Below are 21,215 nucleotides of genomic sequence, written 5' to 3'. Positions count from 1 at the left end.
ACTGGCCACATGCGTGTCTCAGAGTCCAGTGTTACCAGATGTTACCAGATGTTACCAGATTGTGGTGGTGGAGTCAAGGAAAATTCTATAATTTAGTACTTTGGAGGTATATAAATATACATACTATAATATATATACAATAATATATAATTCAGTATATGTATAAAGTATAATTGTAGCAGAAATATATTCAAGTAGAAATAGACGGTATAATAGGAAAACAAAATAATGAAACGGTAAGTTGATGGGAAAATTCAAAATCAGTACACGAGAGTAATCACCACGAAAAACACTTCTATAACAACGAACCACGTTTTCTGCAACAACACAACAATAACACTCACTATCCAAAAACCAACTGCCCAGTCCTATTAATCGCTAGAATTATGTACATCGAACCAAACACGAAGCTATGACTAATATTCCGCGAAATTCACAGACAGCTCATATCATTGTTACACCACACACACACACACACACACACACACACACACACACATGTTGCAACAAATTACTGCACGTTGCTGTTCGTTTGCAATTCACGATTGTGCTGCCTATAATTCACTTGCAATAATATATATACTGTATGTGTGTGTGTGTGTACACTAGGGAATTTTTAGGTACGTATCATTTGTATAATCCGCTCTGGCAACACTGTTACACCAACACTCACTCGCTCAATTTAACGGAAAATTCAATTTAGCGGACTGGACCTTGGCTGAATTAGTTCATTAAATCGGGCTTCTACTGTACTCTGAAGAAGTCCTGGTTAGGGCAAAATGTCCGAATAAATACCCAACAGTTTCCTGTGTTTATCTCGCCACCCTTCCACTTGTGTGTGTATTTACCTAGTTGTATCTTACAGGAAGGGGGAGCTAAGCTCGTGGTGTCCCATCTTTGTATCTCTCCATATGCAGTTTGCTCTTAAATTCTTGTATTGTTTTTGCACACTGTTATTTTATCCAATGTGTTCCATACATCTACCACTCTGTGGGGAAAAGTCATTCTTTTTCTGGCCACTTCTATAATTGTCCTTTTTAAGCTTCTTTTTCATATCCTCATGTTTCTCTTATCCCACTTTAGTAAGTCTTCTCTGTCAAGGACTTCCATGTCTTTCATAATTCTGTAGCTGGTCAACAAGTCGCCTCTCTCCTCTGTTCCAGAGTCGGCAACTCAAATTTTAACAATCTTCTTATGAGAGTTTGATAGTTCTGGGACCATCCTCATAGCTGCTCCCTGGATTCTCTCAATCTTCTTTTCACTGGGTGACCAGTGTCGCTACATACTCCAGTTTAGGTCCTATCATTGTGACTAGTATTTTCTTTACCATTTCTTCATCCAAGTAGATAAAATCTACTTTTATCACTCTTAGTTATAGATTCACCAACAATTTTGTTTATCTGTCAAGGGACATACAGTATATTTTATGATGATCATTTTCAGGTATTTTTCAGATCCCTCTTTCTTTACTTCTTTTCCACTAATTTTATATCTTCCTGGTCCCCCCCCCCCCAGCTCCATTATGCTACATTTTTTAGTGTTGAATTCCACTTCCCACTTCCGACTCCATTCACAGTCTGTTTCAGTACTTGCTTTTTTTTTTTTTTTTTTTTACAATTTTCCATCATCTGCAAAGAAGCTCATGTAACATTCCACTTCCTCATCCATGTCATTCACATAAATGGCAAACATTGGAATCAGCACTGATCCTTGTGGGACTCCACTAATTACCTCTTCCCAAGTAGAAGTAGTTTGCCTTGTATCCTCCTATGGTTTCCAGCTTAATAGTATCTTGTGAGGGACTTTATTAAAAGCATTTTATAGATCTAGGAAAGAGCAATCAGCCCATCCCTCCCTTTCCTGTATTATATCTAATAATCTTGAGTAAATGCAGATCAAATATGTGGTGCATGATCTTCCTGTATCCGATTGTCTGATTCAATCTATTATTCTCCAGATGTTTTATCCATCTGCTTTTTATAACTTCTCAGATTTTAGCTACTGTGCTTGTAAGGGAAACTGGTCTGTAATTTGTTGGGTCTTTATTTTCTCATTTATAAATTGGTACAATATCAGCATGTTTTCTTCTTTGGGCGAGCAACATATTTTGTTGTATATTTTGTTTACTAGTTCTTTACATTCTTTTAATATCCAGTTTGCTATTATCCAGTTTAAAATCGAGGTTTGTTATATGATCCATTATTTCCTTCATGGGAGGATTTCACTTATCTACCTTCAACCTGTTGTATTTTTTCTCTAGTGAAAACCGATTTAAAATGTTTGCGCATAACTTATGCCATTTCGGTATCTTCTGTGTATTAATTGTTCCCTTGGCATAGTTTCACTATTTCGTGCTTGTTTCTCGGTTTCCCATTTACGTATTGAATAGTTTTGGCTGATATTTACATTTATTAATTATGTCTTTCTCAGTTACTTTTTTCTTCCCTACATATTTTTACATATTTGTTTCTTTGGTTTCCTGTCTTTTCTCTGTTCTCCATCTCTTCCATCTTTCACTTTTTTTTAAGTTTCTCAGTCTGTTTTGCCATATAGTCTGCCCTTTCTGTGTTTTTCATTTCTCTTTATATATTTCTTCCTTTAATTCTAACTCGTATTATATGGTCACTTCACAATTGGTGTCTTGTAATCATTTTGGCTCCTATTTCAGGTTCTGACATAAATATTAAATCTAGTTTTGATTGTTCTTCATTATTTCTAAATCTAGTGCTTTCCTTTACCCATTGTCTCATTGTATGTTCCATGGTCATGTTGAGTAATACATTTCCCCAATGATCATCTCCACCTTTCATTGTCATCTCTTCCCAACATATTCCTTTGCAATTAGTCACCCATGAGTATTGCATTACTTCCATCAGCATCTTGTTTAATGAAGATTTAGTATCCTTTAACATTTTGAAGTGTCTTAAACTCCACATAGTTTCAAATTTATGTGTATGTGTGTGTGTGTGTTTACTTAGTTGTACCTTACAGGAAGGGGCTTGTGGTATCCCATCTGTATCTTGCCATGTCTAATTTGATCTTAATTTCATGTATTGTTTTTGCTTACACTATTGTTTCATCTAGTATGTTCTATACATCCACCACTCTATGGGGAATGCTGTTTGTTTTCAGGTCTTTTCTATAACTATCCTTTTTGAGCTTCCATGCCCTCTTGTGTTTCTTATATCACAATTTAGTAAGTCTCCTCTATCAAGGACTTCTATACCTCTCGTAATTCTGTAGATGGTCAACAAGTCACCTTGTATATGTGTGTATACACATGCACACGCACGCTCATTTCTTCAATAATACAATTAGGTAAAACACCAGGCTAAAAACAGAAATGATTTGAAGTCAAAGTTTAATGACTGGAGATAAGTACAGGACCCTATGAATATATTGGCAATCCAATGTACCACATTCTGGCAAATTCAAACGCATGGTATGCTGTTAAACTCAAAATGTTCCTATTTACTGCAGCTTATACTGAAGGAGAGAGATACTTGAATTAAATAGCCTGGTGGTTTATAGAGGTTTGAAATCGGTTACCCATTTCCTACTGGAAAGTCATACAGCCAGTATAAAAGAACAATTACCTTCTTGTATAAGATTTGTAAGGATTGCTAATTAGATGTAATTATAATACCCTATATACTCGAGTGACTCCAAGAATTTAAATCTGAAAGCTTCTGGTACTGATTTGACATAGTAACTGCAGAGTATACCCAAATCATATTCAGACATGACTTGGCTTTTTCATCTACATCCACTGATCTTGTGAAGCTGAAGGGTGGTTCATATTTTGTAAGGTTTCCAGTTGCACCATTTGTTGGTGACCCACAACTAAACCATCTTATTTGGCATTAAGAGCAAAATCTATGTGTTTTTTCGTGTTAGTTTGTAAAATGATTAACATGTTTCCTAGTGCCATTTGAAGTGCTTGCCTCTTATCTGATTGGAAGCAGATTTCACATGCGATAAATACACTTACAGGTTGGAAAAGGTTTTAGAAGAAAAGCAGGTCAAGATTACAGATGGTCAGAATTTTGGCTCCATCAAGAATTAATACAGAGAGGATAGTGTTGATGTAATGACATATTTACTTGCTCTGCAGGAAAACTAGGTTTCATGAAATGGGGTTCAACTTGTGTTGAAGGGAAGAAGCATGAAGAGCTTGATACATACAGGGACTACATGAATTGGAAGGATAAGATGGACCAAATCAGGGAGGATGAATACCAGAAAGAAAGGAATGAAAGAAGATTAGTAAGTGATTTATTTATTTTTATTTATTTTTTATTATTATTTTTTTTTCTGGTTTTCTGTACTCTGTAGGAATTATGTATTTGAAGTGTTGTAAGACTTGACAGCATACGCATGGAAAGTCAAGTGTGGACCAAGGTGTTTAACATTAACATTTGGGTGGGAAAGAATGTTGTAGTATTTATGCAACATTGCAGGCAATGAGGCGTAACTATGATGATAGGGACAGAAGGAGGGATGACCGCCCAAGGAGCTACAACAGATCCCCTGAGAGGTACTCATGAGCATGAATGTCCTTTTTTTTTTTTTTTTTATTGTTTTTTTTTTTTTTTTTATTATTATTTTATCATTATTTTATTTATTTATTTTTTAATAATTATTGTTCTCATTCTTTTGTTCTCATGCAAAATGATCAGTGAATAAACTGGGATGAAAGTTAGGGAAGTAATGGTAAAAATGCATTCCTACGCAGAGATAGAGGCTATGGTGGTCGTAACCATTCTTCTAGTTCAAGATCAAGTCATTATGACTCCAAGTCAGACTATAGTGATCGTCAGTACTCAAGCCGGCGCAGCCGCTCACCATATAGTAGGCGTAGCCCTTCCCCAGAATACAACAGAGATTGGAAAGACAGAAGTGGGGGAGGAGCGAGCAGGTCATGGAAAGACAATGGTGGCAACAGGTCCTGGAAGGATGGAGAAAGCCGATCATGGAAAGAAGATGACCGATCATCACCCTACAGCTCTTCCTCATCCTATGGGCGAAACTACAGAGATGAACGGTAGTATTATTATATTTGAATATGTTTGACAGAGGAAGGACAAATAATAAGTTATGATGAATTTTTTTTTTTTTTTTTTTTTTTTTTTTTATATATATATATATATATATATATATATATATATATATATATATACATATATATATATAATTAATTTACTTTCCAGCTCAAGTGGCGGCTACTCTCAGCAAGATAGTAGTCGTGGGTGTCATGATGACAAGAGTTCATCAAGCTCTTCATATGATAGGTAATTACTTATTCCTTGTTTTTATTTTGTGTATTGTTATATTTTTTATTGTATTATTTTTTACAAGAATGTTCCCTTTGGGGCTGCAGAGAGGAGGATGCCTAGTCCTATCCCCATTCTGTTTTTGTCGCCTTTTATGACTCGAGTGGGAATACTTGGTTGCAATATTTTTCTCCCCAATCACAGGGTTCGGTGAAAAAGGAAATGAACATTCAGAGAAGTGGTACAGGACAGTATTAAGAGTGGGGGACAGCATAATGGAGGGACAATTGCTGTATGATAAATTATCATCATTTCTCTATGAATACAAAATTCCTCTATCACAGAAAAAATTATACAGACGCTCCTCTACTTACGTTCATTCGTTTTACGTTTTTTCAGTTTTACATTTGAACTGACGGTAAAAAAAAAAATTATTATTATTTTTTTTTTTGTGAATTTTTTAGTTTACCGCGCTCTCCGTAGTTCAAGCAATACTTGCGCACGACGCTACGTCCATTGTTTACATTGCACAGACGACAAACTGAAAATGCCTTGCCTCCTCCTCCACCATCTCAATTTATGTTGCTTGAATTTAATCTATTTGAAATTAATGTTATTATTTTACAATGTTATGTGTTTAATTAATGATTTAGGGGTGTTTTATAAGATACGGTAATAGAATTTACCGATGTATAGTACAGTAACAACTTACGTTCATTTTCAACTTCCGTTCGGAACGTAACTAAAACGTAAGTTGAGGAGCGTCTGTATGTGGCTCTGGTCCATAGGGGCACCCCACCTCAAAGTATCAGCTGCATGCTACTGAACACCTTTGAACCCCACATTAACATGCAGCCAATACCCCAGACAGGGATTAGGAAAGGAACAGGGAGTAATTGGGGAGGAACAGTGAGTTTAGGATAGGTAGGGGTTGTGTGGATCAGATTTTTGTGGTAATGCAGATATGCGAGAAAGCTTTAGGAAAAGGTAATGATGTGTTTTGGGTCCATGGATTTGGAAAAGGCTGACAGGGTAGACAGGTAGACACTGTGGGAGATATTACAGATATATGGGATAGGAGGAAAGCTGTAAGAGCCATCAAGAGTTTTTACAATAGTCAAGCTTGATAGAATTAGAAATGGAGAGAGTGAATGGTTTGAGGTAAAGGTGGGACTTCGCCTGGGATGTGTTATGTCACTTTAGCTGTTCAATTTATACACGGATGGGGTGATACAAGAGGTAAATGCAATGGTAATGGGCCGGGGATTTGAGATGGTTAGAGAAAATGGGAGATAAACCAGTTGTTGTTTGCTGATGACACTGCTTGTAGCAGGATCAGAGGAAGGATTTAAGAAGTTAGCAACAGATTTAGGGAAAGCATGCCTAAGTTGAAAGATTTATGTGGGTAAAAGTAACATGATAAATGTACAAAGGGAGAGGATGGTAGTAAATTGGAAGAGAGTATTAAGGGAGATGCTGGAGGAAGTGGATAGCTTTAGATACTTGAATGCAAATGTGGCAGGAAAGGGAGGAGTGGAGGTAGATATTGGGGAATGAATGCTTAGAGGAGATTGTGTGAACAGCACTGTATGGGGCAGAAACATGGGACCTCTAACTTGTGTGTTTGAGATATAATTCCTGAGAAGTATGGTAGGGGTTACTAGGCTGGATAGAGTAAGAAATGAGGAGAACAAGGGTGGAAAGGTAGTTGGGAATAGAGTTGAAAGTATTGTGATGGTTTGGTCGCATGGAAAGAATGTGAGAAGGATTAATCAAAAGATGTGGAAGGCAGAAGTGGAGGGAGTGAACATGAGGGGACGACCAAGGACGAGATGGATGAATGGGCTGAAAGAGGCATTGGGAAAGGGGAATGTCTGTTGAGGAAGGGAGACGAGAGAAGATAGGGTGAGTGAAGAGTGGTTGTATAGATGATACTGTGATTTTTTTGTGGGGGGGGGGGTGAAATTTCCCTCCCACGGTCTATTAGCCCATGCAGTGGTGTTTATGGAAGACACGCCTTGTAGAGAGGAAATGGGATGGTGTAGCTATTCAGAGGAGCATAGGGGGCAGTGGAAAAGAGGGTACAGCTGTTAGAGCAGTGGTGGACGCTCTAGTAGCTGACAGAGATCATAGGGGCTCTGGAGGCGGCTCACAAGACCTTCAGGGGGTGCCAATGGTCCCCGTCTGAGGAAAGAGATGGTGGGGGAACCGCTCAGGTAGTGGAGGAGGTTGGCATTTTCTGTGCGGCAGTGGTTGCACCAGGGGGTTGAGGGAGTATGTGTGAAGGATATTTTGACATGGCACAAAGGGATTTCTACCTGTCTTCTCTTTGTCTGCATGAGGGGACTAAGAGGGGGGCTCACTTTTTAAATGAAGTGGCCTTGCTATGTCCTACATTGCTTCTGACCCAGGGCAGTGGGTGAGATGCAGGGAGGGAAGGATGGTGAATGAGTATGTGGTGATGAAATGGGTGGGAGTGGATTATGCCTTTGACTCTTGCTACTTTCCTTGTAATGGGGAATATATATATATATATATACCGTATATTTCCACGTATAAGATAATCCAAAAATTCACCCCTTAAAATTGGAGGTCGTCTTATACTACCATTATAAAAATCAGACCTTGAATTCTACATGAGATGACTTGGTAGGCTAGCCTGCCGATAACCACCGATACACAGGAAATGATTCACATTATGATAAGAACTGGTAATAAAGGTAATTAAACCATATTTACCTTATATATTATTGGCATATCTTTATAGTAAATGGCAATTGTTAGTAAATTCGAGGAATAATTCTATATTAACCTCTTCAGTACGGGCCAAAATCTCGCGGGCAGCATTAGCTGCCAGACGTACGATGTGTAGTAATAATACTCGCATCATGAAATATAGTCACCGCTCATATCGATCGTTCTCTCTTTCACCCGTGAATTTTGATAACCATAGAAAATGTGATGAAGACAGTTTAGAGAGTATGTCATTATGCATGGGCAACTACAATAAATATAATGAAGATGCCGATATGGCAGCCTCGCGTATCCACTTGCTCCTCATGCCGCCTACGTATGCTGCACCGTATGGAAGGGGTTAATGAAATTATGGTACTTTCAACCCCTTCCATACGGTGCCGCACACGTAGGCGTCATGGACTTGGATCTCGGTGGCAGCAGCCAATGCCAGCCGTACGACGTGTCGTAATAATACTCGCATCATAAAATATAGTCACCGCTTATATCGATCGTTCTCTCTTCACCCGTGAATTTTGATAACCATAGAAAATGCGATTACAAAAGAATTAGAAAGAATGTCATTATGGAGGGGCGACTACAATAAATATAATCAAGACGCCGATATGGCAGCCTCGCGAATACACTCGCTCCCCATGACGCCTACGTGTGCGGCCCCGTATGGAAGGGGTTAACTACTCTATGTAAACACATTTAACACAGCTGAAAATCAATGTAAACATTGAGCACTGGTTGCATTCATAGCAACCTTTTTCTTTCACTAACTTTTCAGTAACTTTTAAGACTGAAAATAACAATTTTGGATTACAGTACATAAAACGTATATCAATAAAAAAATATATTACAGTAGTTGCATTTAAAACAGAAAATTTAAAAATTATAAAATTATAAAACTTAATTTCTAATCATCATCAGTATTACACATCAAACGTATTCCTAAAACCTTTATTTTCAATCAAATTACATTACATTTAAAACTTTAAACAAATAATTTTTGTTAGTTGACGTGTGTTCTCAGAAAATCATGATACATGATTTGCTTTGTTATTTCATTTATTTTGAATTTATAAGGATACAGAAGTAATTTATCTGGTATAAGGATACAGTTAAGTAATGAGAGAGAAAAGAAAAAGCGGAAAAAACAGCTTATAAACGTAATCAAAACGATTCTTTTTGTACGGTAGGTTTGATACACTGATGCTTTTGTAATTTAGCAGTCGTCTTATACTACCAATATGAGATAAATTCATAAAATTTTGCTCTAATTTTGTACCTCATCTTATACAAAGGTCGTCTTATACACGGAAATATACGGTATGATTGATTTTGGTTTAACAACACAAACTCCTCCCTACAGAAAGTAATTGGGCAGATCTATTTGTTGTCATAAACAGAAATTTTGACAAATTTAATTATTTGTATTGTCTCAAGTTTGGCAGTACGTCCCTATGATACTTGTGAAGTGATGGGTGTAGCTGGGATTGAGAGTTTTGGGGCCAGCATGAGATTGTGGCTATGTTAGGTATCATCAGGATGCATGACTCAGGAGTGTCAGGAAATTAGGTGGAACAAGATGAAGTATGGAGCCAGTATGAGATTATAACTGTTAGTTATCTTCAGGGTGCATGACTTTGTAGTGCCAGGAATAAAAGCATGGGAAACCTGGGTGAATAAGAAGAGTGTAATAGTAGACCCCCATAATACTTCTGAAGTAATAGGTATGGATGGGATTGAAGGATTTTGGCCCAGCATGAGATTGTGGCCATGTTAGGAATCTTCAGGATGCATGACTTGGTGGTGTCAGGAATGAAAGCATGGGAAACTAAGGTGAATAAGACGAGATACCATTAGAACACAGAATGAGCAAGTGAAAATGTGTGAAAGTTACATGTCATAAAGATGATCATGCCAAACCTTCCTCCCTGATTTATTGCATAGTTAAAGGCATTGTGATGATTTTTCCCTTACCTACGTTAGTTAATAGAAGTTCTCGGAAGCTATGTATTCTAGGTGCTGTGGGAAAACAAAAGCTAAATTGCAGTTTTATTACTATCAGAACCCCTCCACATTTGTCTGTTAATACATCTGTATGTATGTAGTTACCATGTATAAATTTACATTAATTAATTTTTACATTCACTTTTCACTTTGTCATTAATGTATCGTAAGGATATTGTACAAATGGATTTATTTTTACAGATACAGAAGATAAACATGGCAGCAGGAAGAGACGGGCAGCCTTAAACGTTAGATCTGTATCGTCACAACCTAAGGGGAACACATCATATTAGAATTATTCAAGAGTTCTCAAGACTGTGTATGCTTCTTTTATAGACCATTGAAGCTTAAAGCACTTCATTATTGTCATGTATTTTGTTTATTTTATATATATATATATATATATATATATATATATATATATATATATAAAAAAAATAATTATAATTTTTCTCTTCCTCTTTTCCTTCTGATCCTCATTCCTCCACTTCCTCAGTTTTCATTTTGCTTCTTGCCTACCTTCCACTTTTCTGCCTTAGTTGGTCTAGTTTATGAAAAAAAATTGACAGGATGTCTTGCAAGTGTTTTTCTTTGATTTTTTTTTTTTTCTTTAATATTCTAACATTGTTTTTCAAGCATTTGGAATGTGTAAAGGAAATGCTTGATACACAACCTTTATAATGGAAACAAATTATTGAGATGAGAAACAAGAAAATCTATCTTACCTCTGTGTTTGCGTATGTTGCTGTTCAAGTAGTAATGTTAGGTTTAGTGTAGCATTAAGATTAAATGTCATGTAGTTGTTAAAATCATTTATATAATAAGTGAAATAAATAAGCAATGTAAGGACTCCAGATCTCTCTTATTTCATGCATACATATACAAAGGGCTTTTTACCTTAGGCAAGGGAGGTAGCCAAAGTCAAAAGGCATAATTCCACTCCCATCCACTACCCCTTCCTGTTTTCTTGGGTCCTCCTGGATGACTGGTCATCCCGGCATCTCACCCATTGCCCTGGGGAAGAAGCAATGCAGCAAAACACAGGATATCCGAGACAAGGCTGTTTCATTTAATCATGCCCCCTCCCCCCCTTCTTTCTATTCCCTTGTGCAGAAATAGAGAAGACAGGGAGAAATTCCTTCAGGCTGCGTCAAAATATTCACACATTACCACTCCCAAACCCTCTCTCATCCACCCACTCCCATGCCTCACAGCATCATCCATATACAACTATTCACCATTCAACCCTATCTTTCTCAAAACCCCTTTTACTCCACCCATCCATCTCTCCTTCAGTCACCCCTCCTGTTCACTCCACCCACCTCTGCCTTCCACACTTACTACTCTCTTCATTCTTTCCATGTGTCCAAACCATTCCAATACTCTTTCATCAACTCTGTCTCCCAATTCCCTTTTCACCCCCTACTCTCCTCACCTCCTCATTTCTCACTCTATCCAGCCTAGTAACCCCTAAACTCAAACACGTTTAGACTTTTCCTCTCATGTTCCTTATTTCTACATCTCGTCACTTGTTTACCCACATTTACCTTCAACTTCTTCCTTTAGCACACCTTCCCAAACTCCGTCACCAACTACCACAATCTTCTGATCCTGTCACAAGTGCAATATCATCAGCAAACAACATCAGGCTTATATCCCATTTTTCTCAATTTTTTTTTTTTTTATCTCCAATTCCCAGCCTCCTTGCACCCATCCATGTACACAAAGGATTACAAAGGAGGAGCATGCCGACAGGAGATCTTTTGGTCCATAAATAACAGGCATGATATTCTTCCGATTGAAATAGGAATTTGATTTTATTTGATTTTATTTATTTATTTTTTTTTTTTCATTTATTTATTTATTTATTTTTTTTTTTTTTTTTTCCTGACAATGATCTCTATTTTTTGTCATTAATTCCTGATTGTAATAAACGATCTGTTTAAAAAAATATATATTTTGTTGTGGTCAAATAATTTTTGGTTTGTGTGAAGTTTTAGCCAATTCATATGTCGGCTGTACCTGTGTGTAAGTGGTTTATTTTGTGCTGGCCTGCAAGTGATTCATTTTGTGTAACATTGCGTGGTTTGGTGTGCACATGTATGTATAGCAAGGTGTTGACTGGGGTAGATTTTATTTTCGCCAAGTTATATCGATAACAACATCAATGGAAAAGCTTGTATGCATTTGTTTACTAGCGATTCAGCCCAGGGACTCGGCCTAGGCCCGTGGCCCCCTGACCCCCAGCCAATGTTTTTTCCACTATCATGCCTGAATTAGGTTGGATGCAAAAAAATTATAATGATTAAGAATATATAAAAATAATAAATGCATAGGTATAGTTAAATACAAAACAAACAGGTAAATAGTAAATAATGACAAATTGACATAACTATTAATAAATGAAAAGCAAATACTAAAGGGACAATAAGCAAATAAAATAATATAAAGTAAATGGTAGCCATTACAACATCTTGCTTAGGGGTTTATCTAAACGAAACCTAAAGCTTCGAACTGAACTACATTGCACTGCCTCTACAGAAAGTTTATTTCATTCATTAACTACATGGTTGGAGTTGTTTCTACCACTTCCAAATTAAATTTATTTACTGACAGTTTCAAACTTTTCTTGTCTGAATCTCATTCAATGTAAAAATTTGGTCACTTTTGATGTCAATTATCTTTAGAATCTTGACACCTGTATCAAGTCACCTCTGAGTCTATGCTTATTTAGGGAAAACAGATTCATATGTTTTAGTTGACTTTTGTAAGATTTATTTTTTATATTTGGAATCGGTTTTGTGGCTCACCATTGTACTTTTTCCAAACTGTCAACGTCTTTAAATGAGATTCGGTGACCATATGGAAACAGCATATTGCAAATATGGACAAACCATTTATATAGCTTGTTAATGAGAGATGGGGTGGTGCGAGAGGTGAATGCTAGGGTAGTGAGTCAGGGATTGGAGATGGTTAAAGAAAATGGAGAAAAGTGGGAGGTGAGCCAGCTGTTGTTTGCGGACGACACTGCGCTTGTGGCAGGGTCAGAGGAGGGATTGAGGAAGCTGGTGGCAGAGTTTGGGAGAGTATGTGATAGAAGAAAGCTAAAGATAAATGTGGGTAAAAGTAAGGTGATGAGATGTACAAGGGGTGAAAGTGGCAGTAGACTGGAAGTGAACATTAAGGGAGAGCGACTGGAGGAAGTGGATAGTTTTAGATACTTGGGTGCAAGTGTAGCAGGAAAAGGTGGAGTGAAGGTGGAGGTAGAATGTAGATTGAGAGAAGCGAGTAAATGCCTTGGTGGTTTAAAGAGTGTAATGAGAAATAGACATTTGGGAATGGATGCGAAGAGGAGACTGTATGAAGGAGTGATTGTGCCAACAGCACTGTATGGGGCAGAAACGTGGAACATAAGAGAAGAAGAGAGAAGGAGTTTGAATGTGTTTGAGATGAGGTGTCTGAGAAGTATGGTGGGGGTTACTAGGCTAGATAGAGTGAGAAATGAGGAGGAGAACAGGGGTGAAAAAGGATTTGGGAGATAGGGTTGATGAAAGAATATTAGGATGGTTTGGACACATGGAAAGAATGAGTGAAGAAAGACTAGTAAAAGAGGTATGGAAGGCAGATGTGGAGGGAGTGAACATGAGGGGACGTCCTAGGATGAGGTGGATGGATGGGGTGAAGGGGGCTTTGGGGAAGAGGGGAATGTCTGTTGAGGAAGGAAGGGAGAGGACGGAAGACAGAGGTGAGTGGAGAATGGTTGTATATGGATGATGTTGTGACTGCATGAGGAGGAATGGGCGGGGGGGTGGGGTAGTATGTGTGAGTAAATTTTGACGCAGCCCGAAGGGATTTCTCCCCGTCCTCTCCTTATATGCAAAGGGGGACGGAGAGGGGGGGTCGCCGATTAAATGAAGCGGCCTTGCTGTGGATGTACTGTGTCTTGCGACACTGCTTCTGACCCAGGGCGGTGGGCAGGGTGCAGGGATGACCCGTCATCCAGGAGGTGCTCAGATGAGAGGAAGGGTGGGAGGGGTGTGGAGTGTATTTAGGGATGAAATGGGTGGGAGTGTTTTTATGCCTTTCCCTTTTTGGCTACCTCCCTTGGAAGGGGGAAAAAGCCTTGGTATATGTATGTATGTATATGTATGTTAATGAGAGATGAACTTTTGAAGTCAAAAGATCGCACAATCAGTCCAAGAATCTTATTTACTTTCTCAGAGGCTGAAATACACTGCTTAGATGATTTGAGATCATTACTGAAGATTATGCAGAGATTCTTTTCATACATATACCAAAGGCTTTTTTACAACTTACAAGGGAGGTAGCCAAAAAACAAAAGCATAAAAACCATTCCCACCCATTCCATCCCTATCACATTCCACTCCCCTCCACCCTCTTCCCTCCCTCTTATCTTGGCACCTTCTAGATGACAGGTCATTCCTGCATCTTGTCCACTGCCCTGGGTCAGAAGCAGTGTCGCAAGACACAGCAAGGCCGCTTCATTTAATCAGTGACCCCCCCCCCCCCCTTTCTGTCCCCTCATGTTGAAAAGGAGAAGACAGGGAGAAATCCCTTTGGGCTGCATCAAATTTTGTCACACACATACTCCCTCACCCACTCCACCTCATGCATCACATCATCCATATACAACCATTCTCCACTCACCCATGTCTTCTGTCCTCTCCCATCCTTCCTCAACAGACATTCCCCTCTTCCCCTCTTCCCCTTTTACCCCATCTATCCATCTCGTCCTAGGTCGCCCCCTCATGTTCACTCCTTCCACTTCTGCCTTCCACACCTCTTTTACTAGTCTTTCTTCACTCGTTCTTTCCATGGGTCCAAACCATCCAAATACTCTTTCATCAACCCTATCTCCCAATTCCCTTTCCATCCCTGTTCTCCTCAACTCCACATTTCTCACTCTATCCACCCTAGTAACCCCCATCATACTTCTCAGATACTTCATCTCAAACACATTCAAACTCCTCTCTTATATTCCATGTTTCTGCCCCTTACAGTGCTGTTACCACAATCACTCCTTCATACAATCTCCTCTTAGCATCCATTCCCAAATATCTATTTCTCATTACACTTTTTAATTCACCAAGGCATTTACTCGCTTCTCTCAATCTACATTCTACCTCCACCTCCACTCCTCCCTTTCCTGCCACATTTGCACCCAAGTATCTAAAACTAACCACATCCTTCAGTCTCTCCCTTAATTCTTTTCACTATCCACTTTTGTTAATGAATTTCCAAATATCTTGTAATTGTACTTATTTTTACCTATGTGCATAATCTTGCATTTACTTGTGTTAAATTTCATTAGCCACTTTTGAGACCATTGCTGTAATTTATCAAAATCTTCTTGAATATCTAATTGATTTAAGTGATCATTTGCCATTCCACACAGTTTTGTATCGTCAGAAAATCTGGAGACAATAGATTTTAGTCCGTGGTCTATATTATATATTCTATGAATAGAAGTTGCCCAAGAATGGAATCCTGAGGAACTCCACTCATAACATGTGCACATTGAACAGCAATGGCAACATGACATCCCTGGCTCTACCTTTACCTCAAACCACTCCATTTCTAATTCTAACACGGGCTCTACTACATACATATACCATTTTTTTTTTCTTACATGGGCCAATCAAAGGCATAATCCACTCTCATCCACATCCCCAGGTGAAATAGGTCAAAGCTTAGATGAAGAAGTTATAGTAATCCATTAAGAAATTGTGAAGTAAACTACTTATGGAAGAAATCATAGATTTAAATTGGACTATCGAGCTGTACTTGGGGAATTGATTACTTTGCATAAGAGTGAGCAAATGATTAAAGAATTAAGTGACCCAAAGAGCGAAATTGAAATCCTCATATGAGAAAATGAAAGAATGAAAAATGAGGACAAAAATAAAAATGAAGAGCTGAAAAAGGTCAAAGAGCAATTACAAGAAGACCTCATTGAAATAAGAAATCAGTGGAAAAAAGAACAGGAAAATCAATAAATATCCTTTAGAGAAATAGTATAAAAGCAGATGGAGGAAAATACAAAAGAAATAGTTATGAAATTAATTAAAGAAAAGGAAAATTGGGTGAGAGGTACAGTAGACAAAGGCAAGTGCATTGTGGTCCATGGTATCCAGGAAAAACATATGTATAAATACCAGAGAGAAAAGGAGGACAATGAAATAGCTAAGGAAATTTTGAAAGACAGGATGAAGGGCAAACTTTTGATGAGGAAATTGACGAGATCCACAGAATAGGCAAATATTCAAAAGAAAAACAACATAGACCTCTGAAAATAAAAATAACTCAAATGATAGCCAAGGAGGTATTATCTAAAGAGGTTAAATTGGCAAACGGCGAGAAATTCAAACATATGGATAAAAAAGGAAATGAGTGATGAAAAAAAGAAAGCTCTCAGAATTGAAGCCAATGATAGAACAGAAAAAAAAAAAAAAAAATTGGAGAGTGCTGGACTTGAGACTGAAAATGGTACATAAAAAAAATGGAAACTAAACCAAAAAAGAAGAAAAGAAAATATGAAACTAAAAGTGGGATACACAAATATTGATGGCATGATCTCATAATTAATTAACTAAATGACTATCTAGAAATATAAGAACCTGACATTATGGGAATTGTAGACAAAATGGAAAGAACCTCTATCAACAAGTATTGTGGGACAAGGTGAAAAATAGAACACATGCAGGGAGGTGGTGTCATGATATTGACCAAAAAGGGTCTAAATGTGACAAAGATTAATGAAGGCAAAGGCAATTATGATCAAAATTGTAAACAAAAAGATGAAAAGCAGAAAATTTGTAGTAGTGTATATACCACCAAAAACACTGGCTTGGTCGGATAGCGATCATTCTAAATTATTGGAAGATGTAATGAATGTGTTAAACGGGTTACTGGAAGAGGGTGGTAACATAGTAATCATGGGCGATTTTAATGCAATGGATATCTGGGAAGAAATGATGGTAAAAGGGGAAAAAGAACTTTGGAGCAATATTCTACTGGGTATGACCATCAAATATACCTTAGCACAATGGGTTAAGGAAAATACTAGATACAGTCATCCCTCGTTATTTGCGGGGGATATGCTCTCAAAACCCCCGCAAATGGCTAAAACTGCGAATACTCTTTTTGAGAAAACCATTGAAAATCTACGGAATATCGCAGCCAAAACTCTCACTCGTGCTTCATTCTAGCCATACTTCTCTACTAACGGTTGAAACATGCTTTAAATCTCTTCCACTTATAATAAATTCACTTCTCATATATCACCAGTTAACAAGTATAATTTAATAACACTTAATAAACTAAGAATAATACAATATGGCCCATACTAGGGGCATTCACTCACCGACTTAATATCTCGTATTTCTTACCCTCCTTCATTGCTAAAATCCAACTTTTAATGCATGGCATAAAAGGAAATACTTCAGACAAATATCAATAACAATACATTTATTAACCAATAAATAATTGCATCACTGGAGCTGACTACTTCACCACTGCTGTTGTTCTCAACTTCTCGTCCTCTAGCTTCTCTGCGCACGGCTGTGTAGGCCACTTCTGGCTGGCGGCTGCTTCTCCGTTCACACACCCGTAGACAACTCTGCAAAATCCGTACAACATTCTTAGTAAAAACATTTTAAAGTTTTAAATAAATTCTTCCTTGTATAATGAACATTTAAATGTTTAATTAAACATACCATGTAACAAACTTAATGAAAATAGCATCAATAAGGAAAATCAATAACACCATAAAAGAATGACTACACACCTTTTACCACTTCTAAGTCATTATCAATTGAAGACGTCCTCAAGGTGTCTGCTGCTGCTTCTGATGACACTGAGGATCCAGATGTTGAAGGTTGTGGCACTGGCTCAGCAGACTGTACTGCAGGCTCCTTTAAAAACATGGGGATGAGCTGTGAACATTTTTTTCATCTCCCTCAGAATCTCCATATAAGGAGATATGCAGTCTTCAATTTTGTTTTTGGCGATGATTGATCTCTAGAGAGGGATTATATTGGGAAATCAGCAATTCAAGATGTTTCCAGGCCCTCTGAGTTTCTCCCAATTATTCCAAAGTCCATGTTTGTGGTAATGAAGTTTCCTCCTCTGCCTGATCCTCTTCCACTTCATTCAATCTTCTATCTCTTCATTAGTCAATAATTCTCTTTCTCCCAGTAACTCTTCACAAATTTCTTCTTCCCACATGTTCTCAAAACCTTCTCCCCTGACATGTCTTGCCATGAATTTAATCTTAAAGATGTTTGCATCCGCACTCAGAAATTCAGCGAAATCATTCACAGCTGATGGCCAAAGCTTCCTCCATGATGAATTCACACATCTTTCACTCAGTTTGTCGAGGTTTTCCTTTATAATCTTTAAGCAATGTGCTAGGTTATAGCTCTCCCACCACAACTGGAGATCTTCGCCTTCATCTATGGCTTTCATCATCATCATGAACTTTCTTTTCACATACTTCGCCTTAAACACTGCAATTAAACTGATCTATAGGCTGAAGTTTGGAGGAAGAAATTCAACCTGGATGTTTAGGGATGGGGAAACTTCAGGGACTCGGAATATCCAGGATGATTTTCAACCAGCAGCACTTTGAACTCCAGCCCCCTTCTGTTGCAAATATTTTTCCACATCAGGAACAAAACAATTGTGGAACCAGTCTGTCATAAGTACTTATGTCATCCAAGCCTTCTTGTTAGATCAATAAAATAATGGTAACATATTCATGTTCTTGCCTTTGCAACAACGGGGATGTTTAGCTTTGTACAGGAACATAGATTTGATCATATGGCCAGCAGTGTTACCACACAGAAGAACAGAAACTTGGTCCTTTGCTGCCTTGAAACCCGGAGCCTGCTTCAATATCTCTAAGTGTAGCGTGTTAAACGTAGGGCTACACAACCCGGAAAATAGATACAACTCAGATAACACGTTTTTAGAAAAATCTGAGTGCGATAGGGACTTGGGAGTTCTGGTGAGTCCGGACCTTAACCCCTTCCATACGGTGCCGCACACGTAGGCGTCATGGGGAGCAAGTGTATTCACGAGGCTGCCATATCGGCGTCTTGATTATATTTATTGTAGTCGCCCCTCCATAATGACATTCTTTCTAATTCTTTTGTAATCGCATTTTCTATGGTTATCAAAATTCACGGGTGAAGAGAGAACGATCGATATAAGCGGTGACTATATTTTATAATGCGAGTATTATTACGACACGTCGTAAGGCTGGCATTGGCTGCTGCCACCGAGATCTAAGTCCATGACGCCTACGTGTGCGGCACCGTATGGAAGGGGTTAAAACCAGGAAGCAGTGTATTGGTGCCAGAAATAAAGCTAACAGAGCATTAGGCTTCATTGCTAGGACGGTAACGAATAGAAGTGCAGAGGTAATTATTAAACTCTAGCGATAGTTAGACCCATCCTTGACTATGCGGTACAGTTTTGGTCTCCGTCCTACAGAATGGACATAAATTCACTAGAATAAGTACATAGAAGAATGACCAAAATGATACATGGACTCGGAAATTTGCCTTACGAAGAGAGGCTTAGGCACCTAAACTTACACACTCTGGAAAGACGCAGAGTGCGGGGTGATCTAATAGAAGTGTTCAAGTGGATTAAAGGCTATAACAAGGGTGATGCAAACAAGGTCATCATAATAAAACAACAGGGCAGGACTCGCAGTAATGGGTATAAACTGGACAAATTTAGATTTAAGAAGGAAATAGGCAAGAATTGGTTTACTAATAGGGTGGTCGATGAATGGAATAAACTTAGTAACCATGTAGTAAGCGCTGAAACTATCAGTTGTTTTAAAAACACGATTAGACACCTTTATGGATGGGGATGACAGGTGGTGATGGATACGGAGCTGCCTAGTGTAGGCCTTATGGTCTTTTGCAGTCTCCTTTATTTCTTATGTTTAGATAGAAATGTTCTGCTGGGCATCTTCTTCCAAAACAGACCAGTCTCGTCAGCATTAGATACTTGTTCTGTTAGATATCCCTTCTCTTGTACCATTTTCTCAAACTCGTCTTGATACTTTCTGGCTGCTGCATGGTCAGCTGATGCAGTTTCCCCCGTTAGCTTTAGATTGTGAAGTAAATATCTCTTAAAATTTTCAAACCATCCCTTGCTTGCTTTTAATGAGGAATCTGTATTCTGGCTGTAGTGTTCATACAGTTTGGTTGCCTTTTCTCGTATAGCTTGGCTGTCCACAGGAATAAGTCGTCTGTTCAAATCTTCTATCCAAATATTCAGTGCCTTTTCCATTTTGTTAATCGAAAGATCTCGCATGCTGAGTCACTTTTGCAGTTGCTGGAGGACAGGCAACCACTGCATCTCTTATTGACTTTTTGGACTACTTAATCTTATTGTGGACTCATTTACCTTGAATTCACGTCCGCAAGCTGTGTAACTTGTGCCGCTCTAAAGCTTGTCTAGTACAGCTATTTTTACCTTTAGGGTCATCACCTTGCTTCTCTTTGCCACTTTTCCATTCTTGACTTCATTCTTCTTAGATGATGATGTACATCCAGGAGTCTTGTGTAGGGGCTTCAGTGAGAGTAAAAAAAGAATGTGGGTGTGCAAGGAGAGAGAGAGAGCTATTGAGAAGTTAATCCGCACACTGTCGCAGCATATCTACAACTACGCAGTGTTGGGGGTGAGTCATTGACACACAACAGTCAGCAGTGACGCCTGGCCCGGTGCGCGCAGTCAACTTTTTTTTTTTTTTTTTTTTTTCTCAATTGAAATCTGGAGCCAAAGTGAAAGAAATGCAATCATATTCAACCACTAAAATATGCAGGCAATGAAACAGAATCAATATATGTGTAATAAAACCTCTGGTGAATTTAATATTTTTATTCTAAAGTATCATGCACACACAATAGTTAGCAGTGATGCCTCGCCCGGCACGCGCAGTCAAGTCTTTTTTATAATTGAAATCCGCGAATAGTCAAAACTGCGGATTAAAAAAACACAAATAACGAGGGATGACTTATAGAAACAATGAGGAACCATCAAAACTAGACTTGATATTAACTTCTGAACCAGATATTGTGAACAAAATGGAGTATAAAACACCAATTCAAAAGTGACCATATACTAATAGAGTTTGAATTAAAAGAACAA

General features: G+C 38.2%; 1 protein-coding gene and 1 long non-coding RNA gene across 6 annotated transcripts in view; one reads left to right on the top strand and one right to left on the bottom strand.

Annotated features, from left to right (window-relative positions):
• Positions 1 to 10,448, top strand: part of LOC143033840 (uncharacterized) — a 102,988-nt gene extending 92,540 nt beyond the window's left edge. For all 5 annotated transcript variants that reach the window (XM_076199392.1, XM_076199389.1, XM_076199393.1 and 2 more), the window contains 5 exons: positions 4,115 to 4,266; positions 4,461 to 4,537; positions 4,736 to 5,044; positions 5,211 to 5,291; positions 10,227 to 10,448. In XM_076199392.1, the coding sequence (XP_076055507.1) occupies positions 4,115 to 4,266; positions 4,461 to 4,537; positions 4,736 to 5,044; positions 5,211 to 5,291; positions 10,227 to 10,239 (632 nt within the window). In that variant the 3' untranslated portion in view covers positions 10,240 to 10,448. The remainder of the gene's footprint in view (positions 1 to 4,114; positions 4,267 to 4,460; positions 4,538 to 4,735; positions 5,045 to 5,210; positions 5,292 to 10,226) is intronic.
• On the bottom strand, positions 10,417 to 19,977 carry LOC143033842 (uncharacterized). Its single transcript, XR_012967195.1, has 2 exons — positions 17,833 to 19,977; positions 10,417 to 17,664 (listed from the first exon to the last, which is right to left on the bottom strand). It is a non-coding gene; the product is annotated as an uncharacterized LOC143033842 (long non-coding RNA).
• Between the last annotated feature and the right edge of the window lie 1,238 nt (positions 19,978 to 21,215).

Source organism: Oratosquilla oratoria, chromosome 16 (assembly GCF_046742065.1).
Source record: "Oratosquilla oratoria isolate Oo_2021 chromosome 16, ASM4674206v1, whole genome shotgun sequence".
Classification (NCBI taxonomy): domain Eukaryota; kingdom Metazoa; phylum Arthropoda; class Malacostraca; order Stomatopoda; family Squillidae; genus Oratosquilla; species Oratosquilla oratoria.
Note: the sequence above shows the minus strand (reverse complement) of the source record. Positions and strands in the feature narration are given on the sequence as shown.